This window comes from Chinchilla lanigera, unplaced genomic scaffold, assembly GCF_000276665.1.
Source record: "Chinchilla lanigera isolate Chin_1 unplaced genomic scaffold, ChiLan1.0 scaffold00014, whole genome shotgun sequence".
Taxonomy (NCBI): domain Eukaryota; kingdom Metazoa; phylum Chordata; class Mammalia; order Rodentia; family Chinchillidae; genus Chinchilla; species Chinchilla lanigera.
Genome location: NW_004955415.1, coordinates 12,239,694 through 12,259,271, shown reverse-complemented (window position 1 = coordinate 12,259,271; position 19,578 = coordinate 12,239,694). Strand labels below are relative to the sequence as shown.

Sequence of the window (19,578 nt, the reverse complement as noted above, 5' to 3'; positions counted from 1 at the left end):
ACAAGGATATGCATCTTTTGCAAATGGCAAGGGGGCCAAGAGATAGAATGAAGAGGGAGGAAGGGGCTGTAAAAAGAATTATACGTGTTAGTATATATACCAGCTCCCCACGGAGAATGTAATCATTACAGACTGCAAACAGGTACTAAGGAAAAGCAAGACAGAGTCAAAACAGACTAGTAAGAGCAGGTCTCCACGCTGGGCCCCAGAGCGAAGGGAACAAGGCAGCCAGGAAGAGCAGAGCGCTGCAGCCCCACTCACCACCACGCCAAACTGCTCGGACTCCGCCAGGTCATCGTACTCATCCTTCAGTTCAGAGAGCACTTTTAACTGCTCTGGTTCCGGCATTTGTTTAATGAGGTTCTGAAAGAGAGAAAGGGCATCTCTGGGTGAGGGGTGGATGAGCTGACAACTCAAGTCTAAGCAACTTCTACTCTCTTACCTGTCCCATACTCTGCCAAGGACTACTTCAAAGGAAACACAGGGCGGTGGTAGGGTGGGGGGAACAGCCAGTAGGACGGCAGGACTTTTGAGAAATATGCTGAAATCACCTGACCACCAGAGAAATGGCAGTTTCTCTGAAGTTAGTATTTTAAGTCAGCAAGGCTAGAGTAGGGTCTTCCCCATCCAGGGAAGGAGAAGCACAGGCCAGTGTACAGCTGTGAAGGGGAGTCAGCTCCTGCAGGTCACCCTGCTCCTTACCTGGATCATAGACTCTGTCAGAACAGCTTCATTCACCTCCAGGATGACATTCTTAATCTCTTGATAGGGCATGCGGAAGGAACCCAAAAAGATTGCTGCCAGAAGAGGTAAGACACGTTCCTCTCAATCTCTTCCCCCTTGCCAACCCGTCCTACAAGCCTATGCCGGATAATCTTCCAAAGAAAGTGCTTTGAAAGTCACTCTCCCCACACAGTTAAAACCCAAGTCCCACACCTAGCATTTAAGCTTCCTCAATCCCACACGTACGTCACACACCAGCCACACTGTTCCATGCGTCACACTCCACAAACATCAAGGTTCGTTGTCTTTGCTCGCACAGCAAGGCTTTGATCATCTTCTGTGTACAGACTTTCACCCCACTCTCTTTTAGTTTCCCACTCCCAAGACTCCATCCTCAAAGCTGCCACTGCCTCAATCTCCCCTCTCTCCTCTGTTCTCTTCTGTGGTGCTGGGGATCAAATCCAGGTTCTCAGGTATCTAGGCAAGGGCTCCACCACCGCGCTACATCTCAGCACTACCTTTCTCTGAGATATGGTCTTGCTAAATTTCCCAGGCTGGTCCTGGATTTGTGACCCTCCTACCTCAGCCTCCCAAATAGCTGGTATTACGGGTATATGCGACCATGTCTGGCTGACCTATTCCACTTCTTAAACTGCCTTGACCCATTTCCTAACAAGCATATCCTTATCCTTCAAGGTCTCTTATTTTCTTTTCCTTATTAATTAAGTTTATTGGTATATTTCAAGTATATATAATGGTCACATTCATCATAAGAGATCTGTACCTGTACATGACATAACCTGACTTTTTTTCCTCCATTTCCTTCCCCTCAACCAAGTTGTCTTATTTTCCAATCTCTGACTCTTCAAGCTTATCAGGAGCTCTCTCCAGTCTCCTGACCACCCCGTTCTGTCACTCCCATCCAGCTGTCTCATTCTGACAGAGCATGTGGTCCAGTCACTTCACCTACTCGTCATTACTACTCCCTTTACTGTCACTACTGCCGCTGCTATTATTCTCCTGCTGCCTGTTCCTTCCAGTTGTGGTGACCCAGTATTTAATTTCTCTGTTCTTACACCGGGCTGATGCAGATCAGAGTCTGCGCATTTGAAGCAACACCAATGACAGCTGGGGCTTTGGTTACTTAGCAATCCCTTTCAGCGTTTCCCTAACTCCATTCTCTCCCACTTATCTTGGCAACTCCTCCAAAATATAACTAATTTCCCAACTGTCCCAGTACTTCCTTTGTTTTAAGAAGACCTTACTCTTTCCCTGAGAAAAACTAAAGACACAGATTACCTTGCTAGCATTCTCTTCTGCCACTTAAAAACTGAGCACTGGGTGCTCTCAGCTATAGATTAGAAAAGGTTTAGGAAGGACTACTTTGGAATCATCTAGAAGGAAAGTCAATACTCCTGTAAGCTTATCAGTAAGTACTCATATACGTATGTGTATGTGTGTGTGTATCTCCATGTACTCACCCCTTCCTTCCGATGCTTCAGCGTAAGGGTGGCCCTAATGCCCCTTTCCCTTAGCATCTACACAGTTAAGTCTCCTCTTTTAAAGAAGCCAAGCACTGTGGCACACACCTATAATCCCAGCACTGTGACGGGCTGGCATCAGAGACTTAAAGTTTGAAACAAGCCTGGGAACTTAGTGACTTAGCAAAAAACCTTGTCCCAAAAATAAAAGGCTGGGGACACAGCTCAGTGCAGAGGCTCTGGGTTCAATCCCCAGTACCACAAAAAGTAAAAACAGAGCTTTCTTGGCTCAATGTTCCTCTCTCTCCTTATCTTATTCATTTCATAGCACTGTGAAACATCTTATTTTCTTTCACTTTCACAATTTTCATTTATTCTTTCCCCACAAAACTAATGAAAAGACGGCACCCACTGAGCGCAGGTACTCTATGTAAGATCCCACCCCGCCACCTCTCACTCACACCGCCACACCTCCCTAATGAGGAGAATCTGTTTTGGGAGATTTTCCACCTATTTCAGTAAATAGTACCACTTTCCATAGAGCGATCTACACTCAGCCAATCACTGATTCGGTCCTCCTACAATTCTGTGCCTTCCTTTTCATCTCAGCATTTTGGTTTCACGCCCTGATCACCTCTCATCCAGTTTAAAAGCAATAACGTTAACTCGGGCCTCTTCGGAGTCTTCCATTACTAAGCACCAAGTGTGAAAACTACTAAGACACAGGGCTGTAACGCATATTACCCTGACTAAAATCCCTTCAATAACTTCTATACCTTTTCTTCTGCCAGCTTTCTTCTCTCATTTTTCCTCAGCAACTTGCAGTTCTTGAACTACACAATGCTTCTAAGCCTTCATAGGGCTGATCTCGCTCCTGAAACAAGCCAGTCCTCACCCTTCGTTTAATTCCTTCCTAATAGTTCTTTCTAGTCAGTTTAGGAAGTATCTCCATGAGAATGTTCTCTAGGATTCCCTCATCCAAAACTGTCCCCACTTGATTTGAATGCCTCCTTTCTTAGGACTCATAAGCATTCTAGCATGCCTCTGATCATAGCACTTATCAATCTGTGTTGCTGTTGTTGTTATCTGCCTTTAAGTCCATCAAACACATGGTTCAAGAAGACACAGACCATGTCTGACTCAGCGTCATATCCTAAACACATATGAGGCACTTCATCATTACCGACTCACTAAGTTTCATCTTCCAGCCATCTTACTATAAACTGATCTCAATTCCCTTTCTTAATTCTTTTCTCCCCTACGAACATCACTCCATTAGGAGTAATAATGTACTACATCACAGTCTTGCTTACTGCTTTCTTTATATCACTGATTTCACTTATGGGTATGTATAGTTATTAGTATGTCTTTGGCCAAATCACATTTTGAACTTTAGTTTTTCATTTGGAAAAATAAGGACAATAACCGCATCCTAAGATTAGGAGTGAGTTTTACAGAGTATATATTCTTTAATCTCTAGAACACACGCTTAGTATGTACCTACTAGAGCTTGCCACACAGCAGACCATCAAATATTTGTTTAATAGAAATTTAAATTTATGCTGGGTGTGGTGGCACATGCCTGTAATCACAGCACTTGGGAGATTGAGGCAGGATTGCTGTGAGCTGGAGGCCAGCCTGGGCTATATAAGTGAGTTCAAGACCAGCCTGAACTACATAGTGAGATCCTGCCTCAAGAAAAAAGAAAAAAGAAATTTAAGTTTATATTACTCAGAATAAAATAGGTGGATCAACAGTTAAAATGAACAAAAACATTCATCTTGAGCATCAACAAAATGTTACCTCTATCAAATTTGCAAAGGAATTTCTGATCTGAAAAATTTCTGCCAATAAATGTTCTGAGTATAGGTAACAAGTTCAGAACAGAACTCCCTGGAATTACTGATCTCACTCAGAGGACAAGATTTACCTCACTTACTCTAAATTAAAACGTAATTTTAGATTTAATTAAACCAAAATATTACTTGCATTTGTTATCAAAAAATGAGACAGAAACAAATGTACCAAGGTTAGAACACCTTGCAGTAGATGCAATGAAAAAAGTAAAGGCTTTGAAATAAGAAAAGTCTGAGACTGCTCACACTAGTGCTATGGGCAGACAAATTCCTACAAGTCTTAACCTGTTTCCTTGGCATAAAACTGTATACTTACCAACCCCGTAGTGCAACCATGGGGATCAAACACAATATTGGAAATTCACTATGCAATGCCTGGGATAGAGCAAGAATTCAACAAATGGAAGCTAGAGTCAACAGAATTAAATTCCTGAGAATCCCTTCATATTTCAAGTAAGTTGGGATTACAGAGTTACTCACAGAGATTCTGGGCAGTCTTGGAATCCAACACCTTTAATTCTTTTACTTTTTTCTTTTGTACAGATTTCTTTTCTTCTCCACCTTCCTGATCCTTCTTGGCTAGTAAAGGAAATATCAGAAAAACATGAGTTAATGATAAGCCACCTGTGTGCCTTTTTTGTTTGGTTTTGTTTTTGAAGCAGCGTCTCACTATGTAGTTCAGGCAGGCCTTGAACTCGCTTATGTAGCCTAGGCTGGCCTTGAACTCATGGTGATCTTTCTGCTTCAGTCTCCCCAGTGGTGGGATTACTTGCACGCACCACCACACCTGACTCTGTGCTTCACTGAACTAGTATTATTCAGCCTGGAAATGGGCCTTCAGCTTCTCTCTAGAGTTTAATGGTTTCTCCATTGTATTCTTTCAAGGCTAACTTCTCTTTAGCCATATTTCTACTGTCAATCAATCCTCACTATAATAAATGTCATTAAACATTTCTAATAATTATCAATAATAGTTTCTTACCTATTTCCTATCTACTTGCAAGGATCAGCAAACTATCTAAAACTACTCATAAAAACAGTCTATGAAGAATAGCTTGCCAAGCCCTGTACTTTCCCTATAAAGATTTTCTTCATTTTTCCAGTTACCTATGATTTTCCTCCTAATCCCTGCTTAATGATGCTTGTGTATAGCACCTCCTCTCACTGACATTATATCATGTTCTCTTCTCTACAAGACAAAGCCTTTGCTATGTATCTTTGTAAATCCTATGGCATAAAAATGTATTCCTAGTATCACACTGGTGAATAGACAGAAGATATAATATACTCCTTTCTCCATCCCTTCCGTCTACACTCTTCTTAAACTTGCCAAAGCCAATACAGTTATCCGTTTACATGAACTGATAAATGTACTCATTTTCTGCTTTGATAAACTAATATTCATGGTATTTATTATCTATACCAACAAATACATAGCACTTCACATACATCATTTTGATCTTTTTAAAGCAGTGTTACTTTCTGAGTTTTTGGTTTTTTTTTTTTTTTTGGTTTTGGTTTTTCTCCGGTACCGGGAACCGAACTCACGACCTTGCGCTTGCCAGGCAGGCGCTTTGCCGCTGAGCTAAATCCCCAGCCCCCGTTACTTTCCGAGTATGGATGTTTTCTTACCACCTAGATTTCAAAATTCAAGGCCATGTGGAAAATAATATTTTATTATATCACCCCTCAGCAGTTAACCTAACAGTAAATACTCACTAAAAACAGTTGATACTGGCTCTTCAGGAGGCTTAAGCAGTAAACAGAAAAGGAAATGGGAACTGTTCTGGACAGATACAAGTGTAAAATACTTTGTCTTATATTATAACTTTGTATCAATTTTTTTTTTTTGTTTTAGTGTGGTTTTTGGTACAGGGAATCGAACTCAGCACCTTGAGCTTGCCAGGAAGGCGCTTATGCCACTGAGCTATATCCCCAGCCCTCGTACCAACTTTTTAGGAAGCCATAGGAGAATAGTTCTGAAGGCAAAGTCAAAAAACTGACAGAGCTCACTGCACCTGAGCAAAGAAATGTGGTACTTGATCATGACAGCAGAAGGAATACTTCTGAACACAAACATTTTTGTACCACGTGAAAAGTATTACACCTGGTTCAAACAAACAAACAAAAACTTAAAACAAAAGAACCTCCAGAAAGCCTCCAAAAAGTTACATGACAAAAGGTACAAAGAACTATAAAAAACAATCCACCCTTTGGCCCAGCACCATAATTTGAAGACAAATGTTAAACACATAAGAGATTACTTATTGAGTACTTGTATGTCCCAGGCTATTCTGGGTAATGAAAATAAAACAAGTGAAAAAATACAGAAAGGAAGGAATCTGCATTCTAATAAAGAGAAACAGACTAAACCAGTTATAGATATGCCAGATGATAATAAGTGTGATAAAAAAAATCAAGCAGGAAAGAAAACAGGGATTTGATGGCAGAATGGATTACAACTTTGGAAAGTGGTCAAGGGTGAATACTACTGAGCTAACACTTGAGTGAAGAACTTTGAGAAGGTGAGAGAGTAAGCCCCAAGAATATCTGGGGTCAGCTGCAGAAGCATTTCAGGCAGAGGAATAACAATTACAAAGGTTGCCGGGCATGGTAACAAATGCCTGTATTCCCAGAACCTGGGAGGCTAAGGCAAGAAGATCGATACGAGTTCAAGGCCAGCCTGAGTGACATGGTGAGACCCTGTCTGAAAAAATAATCCCCCAAAGAACAACTGCAAAGGTTAAGATGGTGCATGTTTGCTGTGCTGAAGAAAAAGTAAATGGTCACTACGGCTGGAGGAAGTGGAGTAAGAGAAGTGCAGGAGATGAAGTCAGATAGACCATATTAACAAATGCAAATTATGGTTTGACAAAAATGGAGACTGAAGACATTCAGATTATATCACAAAAACTTAGAAGCAAGGAAAGTGAAAAGAAAGCAATCTCTCACTTGATATAGAAAAGATACACCATCACTAATTCATTCATTCTAATTTTTTTGTTTTTCAATACAAGGTCTCACTATGTGTACTTCAGGCTAGCCTCGGACTCCCTATATGGCCCAAGATGACTCAAACTCATGGTGATCCCCTTGTCTCAGCCTCTCAAATTCTGGGATTAGAGGCATGCGCCACGAGGCCAGGCTATCAATGATATTGAAAAATGGAAAACCAGACTCAGTTTCATTTGCTTGCAATGAAATAAAAAGGTACAGATACAAGAAAGGAAGGAATGAAACTGTCATTTTTGCAGAAGATATGCCCCCATGTAGCAATTCAATACAATCCACTGAAACACTGCTAGAACTGATAATCCAGTAAATGATGACAAATCAAAAGACAAACACGGACTTCCAGTTCCATCAAATGCAGTAGCTGCACAGGAAAGAAACACTTGAAAGACAATCCTATGCTAAAAGCAAGAAGGCCAAATAGCCAAAGTCAGAAAATAATATCCACGACACATCACAGTTAAAACCCCAAAAGTCCAATACAAGAATGTAATCTTAAAAGTGGTTAGAGAAAAGCAGTGAGTCACTCATAAAGGAAAACTCATTAAAATTTTAGCAGACTTCTTAATACAAACCTTAAAGGCCAGGAAAGTTTGGAGTGAAGTGTTTCAAGTCCTGAAAAAAAACCAATTTCCAACCCAGGGTAACATAACCTGCAAAACTATCTTTCAAAATTGATGGAGAAATAAAATATTTCCATGACAAAAACACCTAAAGAAATTCATGACCAGGGGCTGGGGATTTAGCTCAGCGGCAAAGCGCCTGCCTGGCAAGCGCAAGGTCGTGAGTTCGGTTCCCGGGACCGGAGAAAAACCAAAAAAAAAAAAAAAAGAAAAAAGAAAAAAAGAAATTCATGACCACCAAACTAGCGATCCAAACAAGTCTTAAGAATATCCTAGAAGGAGACAATGAAGCTAATGTCGACATAAGGTCTAACAGTATGAATACACCAGGTAGGGTGAGCAGTTAAGTAGAAGATAAATAGGAAATCAGCAACAGGAAAATAAGGCAATGGCAGGAATAAGTCAATACTTATCAGAACTCTTAATATGAATGGTCTCAATTCCCTATCAATCAGAAGTAGACAGACACAATGGATAAAGAAGAAAACCCAACAGTATGCTGTATTCAAGAAATATATTTAACCCCTTCAAAAAAAACCCCTTACAGACTAAAAATTAAAGGATGGAAAACAACATTTCATGCATTGGAAACTCAAAAAAACAAAAAAACAAAAAAACAAAAAAAAAACACAAAGGATGTAGCTATCCTATATTCAGATAAAATGGACCTCAAGCCAAAACTGATCAAAAGAAGCAAAGAAGGTCCTTACATACTGGTTAAGGGAAAAATCCAATGGGAAGAGATAACTTATTATGAACAAGTATGCACCAAACAACAGCCAGCCAACTTCATACAACAAGTACTACAAGATACATGAACATAATTATAGTGGGCAACCTCAATACTCCATCACAAACAGATCAAGTAGACCAAAAAAACCCCCAAAAAACAAAAAAACCCCACACAAGCCAGGTATGGTGGTGCACTCCTGTAATCCCAGCACTTGGGAGGCTTAAGACAGGCTGCGAGTTCCAGGCTAGCCTGGGCTACAAAGTGAGTTCAGGACAAGCCAGAACTGTATAGTGAAACTCTGTCTCAAAAAAAAAAAAGAAAAATCAACAGAGAAGTATCAGAGTTGAACACAACCTTTGAATAAATGAACTTAATAGATATCTACAGTGTTCACCCAACAGAATATACTTTCTTTTCAGCAGCCCATGGAATGTTCTCCAAAATAGACCACATACAAGCCAATAAAGCAAGGTTACATAAATATAAGAGACTTGAAATTAATACTGTGCACATTATCAGATCATAGTACAATGAAGAAATTAATAAAAACCAAACCAAACTCAACCAACAAACAAACCAATTCTCAAGGAATTAATGAATCAAAGAGCTGTTTGTTTCTTTGGAAGAATAAACAAAGTAGACAAATACTGTCAACTTAACTGAAAGAAAGGAATGCAATTAGAAATGAAAAAGATGAAATTACAAGGGACACTGCTGAAATAAAATTATTAACAACTACTTTACCAACCTGTATGCCAACAAATTGGAGAATTCAAAGGAAGTGGATTGATTCCTAGGTACTTATGAAGTACCAAAACTAAACCAAGAAGATTTAAAAACCCTGAATAACCCAATAACAGGCAAAGAAATGGAAGCAGTAATAAAAAAATTTACCAAGAAAAGCTCAGGTCCAGACAGGTTCACTATTTAAATTCTACAATAACTTTAGGGAAGTTCTAACATCAATTCTCCCTCAAGGTTTTTAATTAAATTAAAAGAGAAGAAGTATTCCCAAAGTCATTCTTAGAGGCTATCATTACCCTGATTCTAAACCAAAGAATCCAACCAAAAAGGAGAACTATAGATCAATCTCTAAACAATACAGATGAAGGGTCAGGGATATAGCTCAGTGGCACAGTGCCTGCCTGGCAAGCTCAAGGTTCTAAGTTCGGTTCCTGGTACCAAAAAAAGAAGGAAAAAAGAAAAAGAATACAGATGAAAGAAATCCTCAACAAGACACTGGCAAAGAGAATATAGTGAATCATCAAAAAGATCATATATGATGACCAATTAGGCTTCAATGCAGGAATGCAAGGATGGTTCAACACATGCAAATCACTGAAGAAAGTAGGTATAGAAGGACCTTACCTCAATCTGATAAAAACCATTTATGACAAACCTGGGTACTGCAACTACATAGGAAAAACTGAAAACTCTCCCTCTAAAATTAGGATCAAGACAAAGATGTCCATTACTACCTTTCCTGCTCAACACAGCTGTGCAAATATTAGCAAGAACAATTAGACAAGAAAAAGAAATTGAAGGGATACACACACACACACATATGGAAGGAAGAAGGTCAAATTATTATTTGCAGATGACATGATCCTCTACATACGAAACACACAAAAAATTGCCAAAGACTTTTCAAATTGATAACCAAATTCAGTAATATAGCAGAATACAAAATCAACATACACATTCCTGTACATTAATAATGAACCTGCTGAGAAAGAAATTAGGAAAAAAACCACCATTCACAACAGCACCAAAAGCCGGGGATATAGCTCAGTGGCACAAGCACCTGCCTGGCAAGGACAAGGTCCTGAGTTTGATTCCCAGTACCAAAAAAACAAAAAAACACAACAGCACCAAACAAAACTAAACATATACTTGGGAAAAAAGAAGTGAGATATACCATGCACAAGCAAAAATTCCCTATGATGACTATTATCACTATGTATATATAAAATGTACCAATAAAATAAAGATGATTTTAAAAAACCAGGTAAAACTTTTGGGCTTTCTGAAAAGAACCCTGGTTGCACAGGCAATAGTACTGAGAATCAACAAATAGGATCATATCAAATTAAAAAGCTTCCAGGGGGCTGGGGATTTAGCTCAGCAGCAAAGCGCCTGCCTGGCAAGCACAAGGTCGTGAGTTCGGTTCCCGGTACCGGAGAAAAACAAAAAAACAAAAACAAAAACAAAAAAAAAAAAAAAAAATTAAAAAGCTTCTGCACAGCAAGAGAAACTAACCAAATGAAAAGACAACCTATGGAATGGGAAAAACTTTTGCCAGCCATTCCTCAGACAGAGGACTCATCTAGACTATATAAAGAACTCAAATTATACCCCCCCAAAAGAATTAAAAATTGGGCAAATGAAATAAACAAACACTTCACAGATGTATAAATAGCCATTTAACACACAAAGAAACTCAAACTCAAATTGATGGCCATTAGAGAAATGTAAATTAAAACAACATTGAGATTCATCTCCCCCTAGAAAGAATGGCCATCACCAAGAAATAAAATAGTAACAAATATTGGAGAGGTTGTGGGAGAAAAAGGAACCCTCTACACTGCTGGTGGGAATGTGAGCTAGTACAACCACTATGGAAATTAGTGTGGAGAGTCTTCAAAAACTGAAACTTGAAATTCCATGTGAACCAGCTATTCTCCTGCAAGGTATCCTCCCAAAATAATTAAACGATCCATGTATAACCATCTTATAGCAGCACAATTCACAACAGCTAAATCTGGAGGCAGCTATAAGTCCATTAACAGATGAACAGATGGAAGAAAATGTGGTATTTAGACACAGCAGAGTACGCTTCTGCCACAAAGATGAACTTGAGTAATCTGTAGGAAAATGGATGCACCTTGAGACCATAATGTTAAGTGAAATAAATCAGACCCACAAGCTTAAATATCACATGGTTTCTTCTATATGAAAAAAAAGTATAAATAAATTAAAGAGCAAAATAAAAGATAGAGGGCTGGAGATATAGCTCAGCAGTGCAGTGCCTGCCTGGCAAGCACAAGGTCCTGAGTTCGATTTCCAGTACCAAAAAAAAAAAAAAAAAAAAAAAAGATAAATAATGGAAATAGGGAGACAGATCTTTCTCAAAGGGGGAAGGGATCAAAGGATGGAGGAGAGAAAGAGGGGATAAAAAAAAGGAATTAAACTGTGTTATGCACATGTACCAACTCCACATAAGGAACATAAGCATTATGTATTACAAACATACTAAAAATAAAGTAAAACTAAAAAAATCAGCATTTTTGAAATACTGGGGAGGCAAAATTAACACTCTCCCTTTCCTGATAATATTGAAACAGGGCCACATCCATCATCTAATACTCTGTCCAGTTCTAAAATGTGCAACACAACCAGAGATGGCCCTTGTCAGTCCAGCGGAGTAGGATTAACAGGGATCTGCCAGATTCTCTGAGGGGAGTGAAGAGAGCAGCTCAGAAACCCCTAGGTGAGAACAGGTAAGGCACACCTATCCAATTCTCTGGCAGCACTTAAGGGCTTGTTTAGAGTCTGGAAGCTAATTCATAACATGCCAAAAGACAAATGCTAATCACAGCAATAAGGTGGGGAAAACACCCATCATACAGACTAGGTAAGGATAAACGCCAACCGTGCCTGTTTGGCTACTTACAGTAGGCACTGTCCTCAAGGAGGAGCATGGAGCTTGGTTCTGGATAATGGCTTGCTGGTGGCTGGGGTGGAAGATCAGAAATGCCTGGCCCGTTCTCAGGAGAGCACCTCTGAGGTCCCTTCCAACTCTCACAAATGACTATAGGGTGGTCTACGGCCTTTTTTGGGGGGTGAGGTGGGATGGGTCACTTAATGTCAACATTTAAGCCATTATAAAGTTCTTGAGGTCAGGTATGGTATTACAGGCCTGAAATTTCAGCTACTTGCACTGATCCTAAGTTTGAGGCCAACCTGGACAACTTAGTGAGATCTTGTCACAGAAAAATAAGCTTGCCTTGAAATACACACGTTGGTTTTAGAAGCAGGTGGTACTGTGGGACACTGAAACAACAAAAAGCTAACAAGGAGACTCAAACTACCCGGGCTTGCCTGCTGCTTCTGCCAAGAGCCGTGCAGTAGTACTCAGGGCCTTGGCCATCAGCACCAGTCAGCCTGACCTTCTGACGCATTCTCTCACAGCCACACACACACCAAAGCAGAGGAGTAGCTTTTGCTTTTAAAGACTTTTTATTTCAAAACAAAACCCATATAAAAGTATTTCCCATTGGAGGTTACTGCTTTGTCTTCTAAAAATTTTATTATAGAAACATCTCCCATTTCTATGTGTGAGAGGAAAGATGTTTTTTCTAAAACCAACAGTGGAGAACTTTTAGAAAACAAAACAAAGTACAACTAGCTTCCCTCCTTCCCTGCCCTAAAATAACCTTCATGTGTCGTATGAGATAGCGTTAAGACTCAACCAATGTTTACATTTAAAATTTTTATAACAACATTAGAGATTGATTCTAAATCATCAACAAAAAATATGCATTTACAGGCAGGGGATATAGCTCAGTGGCTCAGTGCCTGCCTGGCAAGCACGAGGTCAGGAGTTCAATTCCCAGTACCACAAAACAAAACAAAACAAAACCTCTAGTCTCTAAAATATATATTTACAACATTTTCCCATGAAACAACAATAAAAAACCCATAATGAAATCCTTTAAACATAATGACTTTAGCAGTTCTATTTATGGAGTATTTTTTAAATCACCAAATGATTTTATATTTTATATATGTATTTTAAAAAAGATGTAAGTTGGCTGACCATAAAAGGCTGAAAGATGAACCAGGCAAATTATTCATACTGTAAAAAATAGAATGAGTATATACCAAATAAGTAGACTTCACAGTAAAGAAAGTAACTAGAGACAAAGACATTATATAAGATTAAAAGTTTGCTCTCCTAGGAAAAGTTCTAAATGTATATGAACCAGACATCAATCCCTTAAAATATAAGAAACAAAGACTGATAAAGATGAAGTAAGAGGGGCTGGGGTATAGCTCAGCAGCACAGAGTCTGCCTAGCAAGCACAAGGTCCTGAGTTTGGTTCCTGGTACCAAAAAGAGATAAAATAAGAAACACATATTGGCAAGCTGGGCGTGGTAGTGCACACCCATAATCCCAGTACTTGGGGGGCTGAAGAAGGAGGATTGCCCCAAGATCAAAGCAAACCTAGACTACACAGTTGAGCTGGAGGCCAACCTGAATGACATAGCTAGACCTTGTCTCATAAAACAAAAAAAGATATAGCCAAGTGATAGCTATCGTTACGTGCAGACATTAATAAGCCACTGTCAGTAATAGCTAGAACTTAATAGAAAACCAGCAAGGATACGGAAATGAGTAATAAAAATCAAATTACAGAGTCTAACTGACACTTAACAAGGAAGAGCAGAATAAATATTTTTCAACAGCCTACTGACATTCACCAAGCAAGCCCATATCCTGGGCCACAAAATAAATCTGCACAAATATACGTAAGAACTGAAATACAACATACTCTCTGATCATAATGGGATAAAACTATAATCCAGTAACAGAAATATAAAAGGAAAATATTTTAATATTTGGAAACTGAAGAACTACTAATACTGTAATATATGAATTAAAAAAGAAATCTTCATGTAAAATTCTGTCTGCCTATCTATCTAATCTATCTACCTACCTACCTATCTACCTACCCACCTACCTTACCTACCTACCTACCTACCAGGTATGTTCTGGGGATATAACTTAGAGTGTTGTGCATGCTAGGCAAGTCTGCTACCACTGAGCTACACCTATAGCCCTCAAGACACTGAAAAACTATTAAAATGAAAGTACAATATATCAAAATATATGGGAAACAGCCAAAGCAGTGCTAACATGGAAATTTACTGTATTAAGTTTACATCAGAAAAGATCTTAAGTCAGTAATCTAATTTCTTGTCTTAACAAGAAAACAGTAAACTGTACCCAAAATAAGCAGCAGAAACAATACAGGGCAGAAATCAGTGACAATGAAAACAGAATAATCAATTACACAAAGAGCTGACTTTTATAAAAATCCATAAAATAGATAAAAATTTTAGAAAGACTGACAAAGATAAAAGAGAGAAAAGGTTTACACTCCTAACTGGCAGTGAAACAGTATGATTACAGGTCCTGCAGCCATTAAAGCACCATGGGAATACTACAAAGAATTTCTCACAAATGGACAAAAACAAAACAGTTCCTCATCTATTTTAGTGTTCTGTTATTAGACAGATGTTCATGACTTTTGTACTATTCTGAAATCACTATGTTTTTCTGAAATGTTTTGAAGCCTATTTAGTTCAATATATAGTCACCCCACCCTTTTTTTGTGGCTTTTATCTCCTTGGTTATCTTTCTTTATCCTTTTACTTTTAATCTATGTGTATCTCTAAATCTAAAATGTGTCTCCTGTAACACCACATAGCTGGATCATGTTTCTAATCTATCCAACAATCCTTGCCTATTGACTGGATTAATTCACTCATATTTAAAGTTATTATGTACTGATATAGCTGGACTTTTTTGTTTTCCTTATCTCCTGTCTTTTTCTTCTATTCTTCCTTCAGTGCTTTCTTTTGCATTAGGAAAAATTTTCCCTTCCTCCCTACCTCTCCGTGGCCTTTGCACTGAGCTCCCCAGCCCTTTTTTTGTTTTGAAACAGGGCTCTGCTAATAAGTTGTCCAAACTGGTTTCAAACTTTCAATCCTCCTGTCTCAGCCTCCTAGAGTGCTGAAATTACAGATGTGTATCACTAGGCTGTCATAAAATGAATATTTTCTTGTTTTGTTTTAAAATTTTTATTTATTTATTTATTTTTTGAGGCAGGGTCTCACTATATAGTCCAGACTGGCCTTGAACTCACAATGTAGCCCAGGCTGGCCTCGAACTCATAGCAATACTACTGTTTCAGCCTCCTGAGTGCTGGGATTACAGGCATGCACCACCATACCCAGCATGTATATATTTTTTTAAGTAACCAACAGATAGTTGCTTTTTTAACTGAATTTTTGCAGAGTTTCTTTAACAGATGTGTTTTCATTTGCTGCCTGTCTTACGGGCCATTTCCAGGCACTTTCTTTATTTCTTTCTTTCATTTTTTTGAGACAGGATCTCATTATATAGTTTAGGCTGGTCTTAAACTCACTATGTAGGTAGGACAGGCTAGTCTTGAATTCCCAGAGATCTTCCTGCCTTAGCCTGCTGGGTGCTGGGATTACAGGTATGCGCCATGGCTCTAGAAGCTTTAAATGGTTGTTTCAAAAACTAATTCAGCAGTTTCACTGGGAAGCAGATCAGCAGAGTACATCATGTTCTCATTTTCCTAGTCCGTTATAGATTTTCTTTTTAATTTAGCATGTAATTACAATATATTTTGGTTTTTAGGCCAATAATATAACCTAAACAAATTCCTTCAAGTTTACTTTGTGTTCTTTTGACATGATCCTATTAGTTCTTAAGCACTTCTTTGCTCGCTGGCAATTAAAAAAAACTGTCCCATCATTCTTTGACCTAGTTTGAAATCAGTCATTTTTCTAAGGAGTTCTAAAATGTGTCTCCTAAAAGAGCTCTGCTCTCTTTTAGTGGGGTATAGTATTTAGAGGCCAAGACAATTCTGAAAAAGATGTGATACTTGTACTATCACCTCTCAAAGATATTGTTTCATCGACTATAAGAGCAATTATGTAAGATATCCATTATTTTATGTGGCTTTAAGAAAAAGTCTTGCCAATTAAAATTTGACCTCAATTATGCTGAAACAATATTAGCATCTGTAAAAATTCAAAATCCATTTATGAAAACTATATATTTTATTGCCATCTCCACCCCAAAGATAGAGCACTTATGAAAACATATGGCAAATTAATTCAAAGAGAACCTCCTGATAAAGTCCATCTATAAAAAGTTTATAGCTAACTTCATATTTACTGTTTAAAGACTGAATCCTTACCCTCAAACCAGGAATAAAGCAAAGATGTTTGCACTCATCACTCTTTTAAGTGGTTATTTCTTTTGTACATCAGAAATTATAACAACTAGAAATAACACAAAATGGACCATTAAAGCAAAGGGAAAAAAAAAAAAGAACAACATGTTATAAACTACAAAACACTAGTGGGAGAAGCCACGACCTAAATATATCCATCTTCATAGACGATTCATTGATGATGGCCATTTAGGTAGTACTTGTTTCTAATTTTTGGAAGTATATGTAAGTTTTGGAAGTATATGTACAAGTACTCAAATATACACACATACATGTTCATAGCACCACTATTCACTATAGCCAAAAGGCAGAAACTACCTAAACATCCATCATCAATGAATTCATTAACAAACACATAGGGGAATAGTATTCTGCTATAAAAGGGATGGTGGTAACATGCACAAAAGTGAGTATCAAAGACATCACACTAGGTGAAGAAGTCAGACTCAGCGTCACACTGTATGATTCCGCTTATATGTTCATCATGTTCATGAAATATCAAAAATAGATAAATCTATAGATAGAAGAGAGATGGATTGTTGGGTTAGGAAGAGGGAAGAACAGGAAGCAACTAATTAATGAGTACAGGATTTCCTTTTGGAGTGACGAAAATGTTTTGGAACAAGGCAGATGTGATGGTTTAGAACACTGCAAATGTACTAAATGCCACTGAATTGTTCACTCTAAATTGGTTAATTTTATGCTATGTGAATTTCACCTAAGTAAATAAAGCATCAATTGTTTAAAATGTTTAAAAACACACACATTAACAGCCAGGTATCAGAATACAGGCCTGTAATCCCAAAACTCAGAGGAGTCTGACACACGAGGATCACCTTGAGTTTGAGGCCAGCCTAGGTTAATAAAGACTTCAAAGTCAGCCTGAACTACATAGCAAGATCCTGTCTTAAATAAAAAAAAAAGGATATGGACTGAATATTAGATAGCAGTATTATGTCAATGATAATTTTCCTAAATGTGATCATTATGCTGTGGTTACAGAAGAAAATTCCTTGTACTTAAGAGACACATATTAAATGGGTTGGGGACCACAATGTCATTATTTTACCACAGCTTAAATTTTTTTTATAAAAGGAAAATGTTTTTAGCACCATTACTAACAGCCAGAAGTAAAATATATCCAAATGTCCAACAACTGATGAACAGAAAAAACAAATGCAGTGATAACTATATAGTGAAATATTCAGTTTTAAAAGGAATGAACTGCCAATATATGCAACATGGATGAATATCTGCAAATATCACTGCAGTAGAAGCCAGACACAAAAAAGCACATATTAAATGATTACATTAATAACAAAATGTCTGTGGTGGGCAAATCTATAAAAATAGAAAGGAGATTAGTAGTTATCAAATTGGTGGGAACAAGTGGAAAGAGAGTAACAGGTTTAGGGTTTATTTTGGGTTTGATAAGAATGTTCTGGAATTAGATGGTGGCAGTGGATATATAACTAATATAAATTTTAAAAGGTGTTAGACATTTTAAGGATGAATTTTATGGTATGTGAATTATATCTCAATACATAAATGTATAGACAGTAATACCTCAGTTCATGAATGCTCCTGTTTGCAAACAATTCAATTCTAAACAAAAATGACAAAATTATGTTTCTATTCTCCACATCAGTGACAAACACAACCACAACCATCTTCCCCACACAAACGTGGCCATCTTCCCAAAAGTCTTCAACAAGTTTGTGAACCAAGTTGCCACTATACACATACATTCACAAATACAATGAATGAATGAACAATCTAAATGTAAAATACAAAACTATTAAACTTGTGGAAGAAAACAAAACAAAAAAATCTTCACAACTTTGGGGTAAGCAACAATTTCTTAGACTGGCCCCCCCCCAAAAAAAAGTTCAAAGCATGTGGTACACAAAATCTCCAGCTGGCTTCTAAGTTTGCCACTACCTAATGGAATGCCCTGTACAAATCTTCCCCCTTGAGTGGGTAAGCCTTACCTACACAGGAAAGCATCTTAAAAGAATGTTTGGAGAAAAGCAGGAAGAGGAGTCATGGAGTTCAAAACTGCAGCAGAGCTCGGCAAGGTGTCGCACGCCTGTAATTCCAGCACTTAGGAGGCGGAGGCAGGAGGACTGCCGCGAGTTTGGTCAGCCTAGCACACATAGTGAGCTCATGGTCAGCCTGAACTACACAGTGAGATCTTGGTTTAAAAAAAGAAAGCAAAGCTGCAGCAGATATTCTCCTGCAGTCTTTGAAGAAGCTAACTGCGATGTAAAAGACTATGTGACAGAAGATGGTGGCATCTAGGAGCTGAAAGCAACTCTAGTTGACAGCTGGTGAGAAAGCTGGGACTATGTCCTACAATTACAAGGAACTGAATTCAGCCAAACACCCTATGTAGAAGGACACTAAACTCCATATAGTAACGTGGCTCACCTGGCTCACCTAGAATCTTGATTTTTAACCTGATCCTGAGCAGAAGATCCAGACAGCTCTGCTACTGGGCCCATGAAAACTATGAGATAACAAATTTGTTTTGTTTTGTTTTTGTTTGGTTTTTTTTTTTTGAGATAGGATCTTGCTATGTAGCCCAGGCTAGCCTTGAACTCACAAGCCCAGGATGGCCTCAAACTACATGGCAATCCTCCTGTCTCAGCCTCCCAAGTGCTGGGATTACAGACATGGGTCACTACGCCCAGCTTCTGTTTTGTTTTTGAGACAGGGTCTCACTATGTAGTTTAGGCTGGCCTTGAACTCGCAGTTATCCTTCTGCCTCAGCCTCCTGAGTGCTGGGATTACAGGCATGTGCAACCATGTTCAGCCATACTGTTTTAAAGTTTGCAGTAAATTTTTATGCAACAATAGGAAATTATTCAAAACATAAAAAAAGAAGTCCTGGCCAAAGTTTAAAACCTATGCTCTATGCCTCAACCTGTTAAGCAATGAAAAAACAAGCTACACACTAAGAAAAAAATTATAAAATGCCTGATAAAGAATTAATATCTAGGGCTGGGGATTTAGCTCAGCGGCAAAAGCGCCTGCCTGGCAAGCGCAAGGTCGTGAGTTCGGTTCCTGGTACCGGAGAAAAACCAAAAAAAAAAA

General features: G+C 38.4%; 1 protein-coding gene across 4 annotated transcripts in view; it reads right to left on the bottom strand.

The window, feature by feature from the left end:
* Diaph1 (diaphanous-related formin 1) overlaps positions 1-19,578 on the bottom strand; it is a 116,810-nt gene that overhangs the window by 13,690 nt on the left and 83,542 nt on the right. For all 4 annotated transcript variants that reach the window (XM_005380731.2, XM_013512217.1, XM_005380730.2 and 1 more), the window contains 3 exons: positions 4,541-4,639; positions 703-797; positions 262-363 (listed from right to left, as the gene is read on the bottom strand). In XM_005380731.2, coding sequence (XP_005380788.1) covers positions 262-363; positions 703-797; positions 4,541-4,639 — 296 coding nt within the window. The remainder of the gene's footprint in view (positions 1-261; positions 364-702; positions 798-4,540; positions 4,640-19,578) is intronic.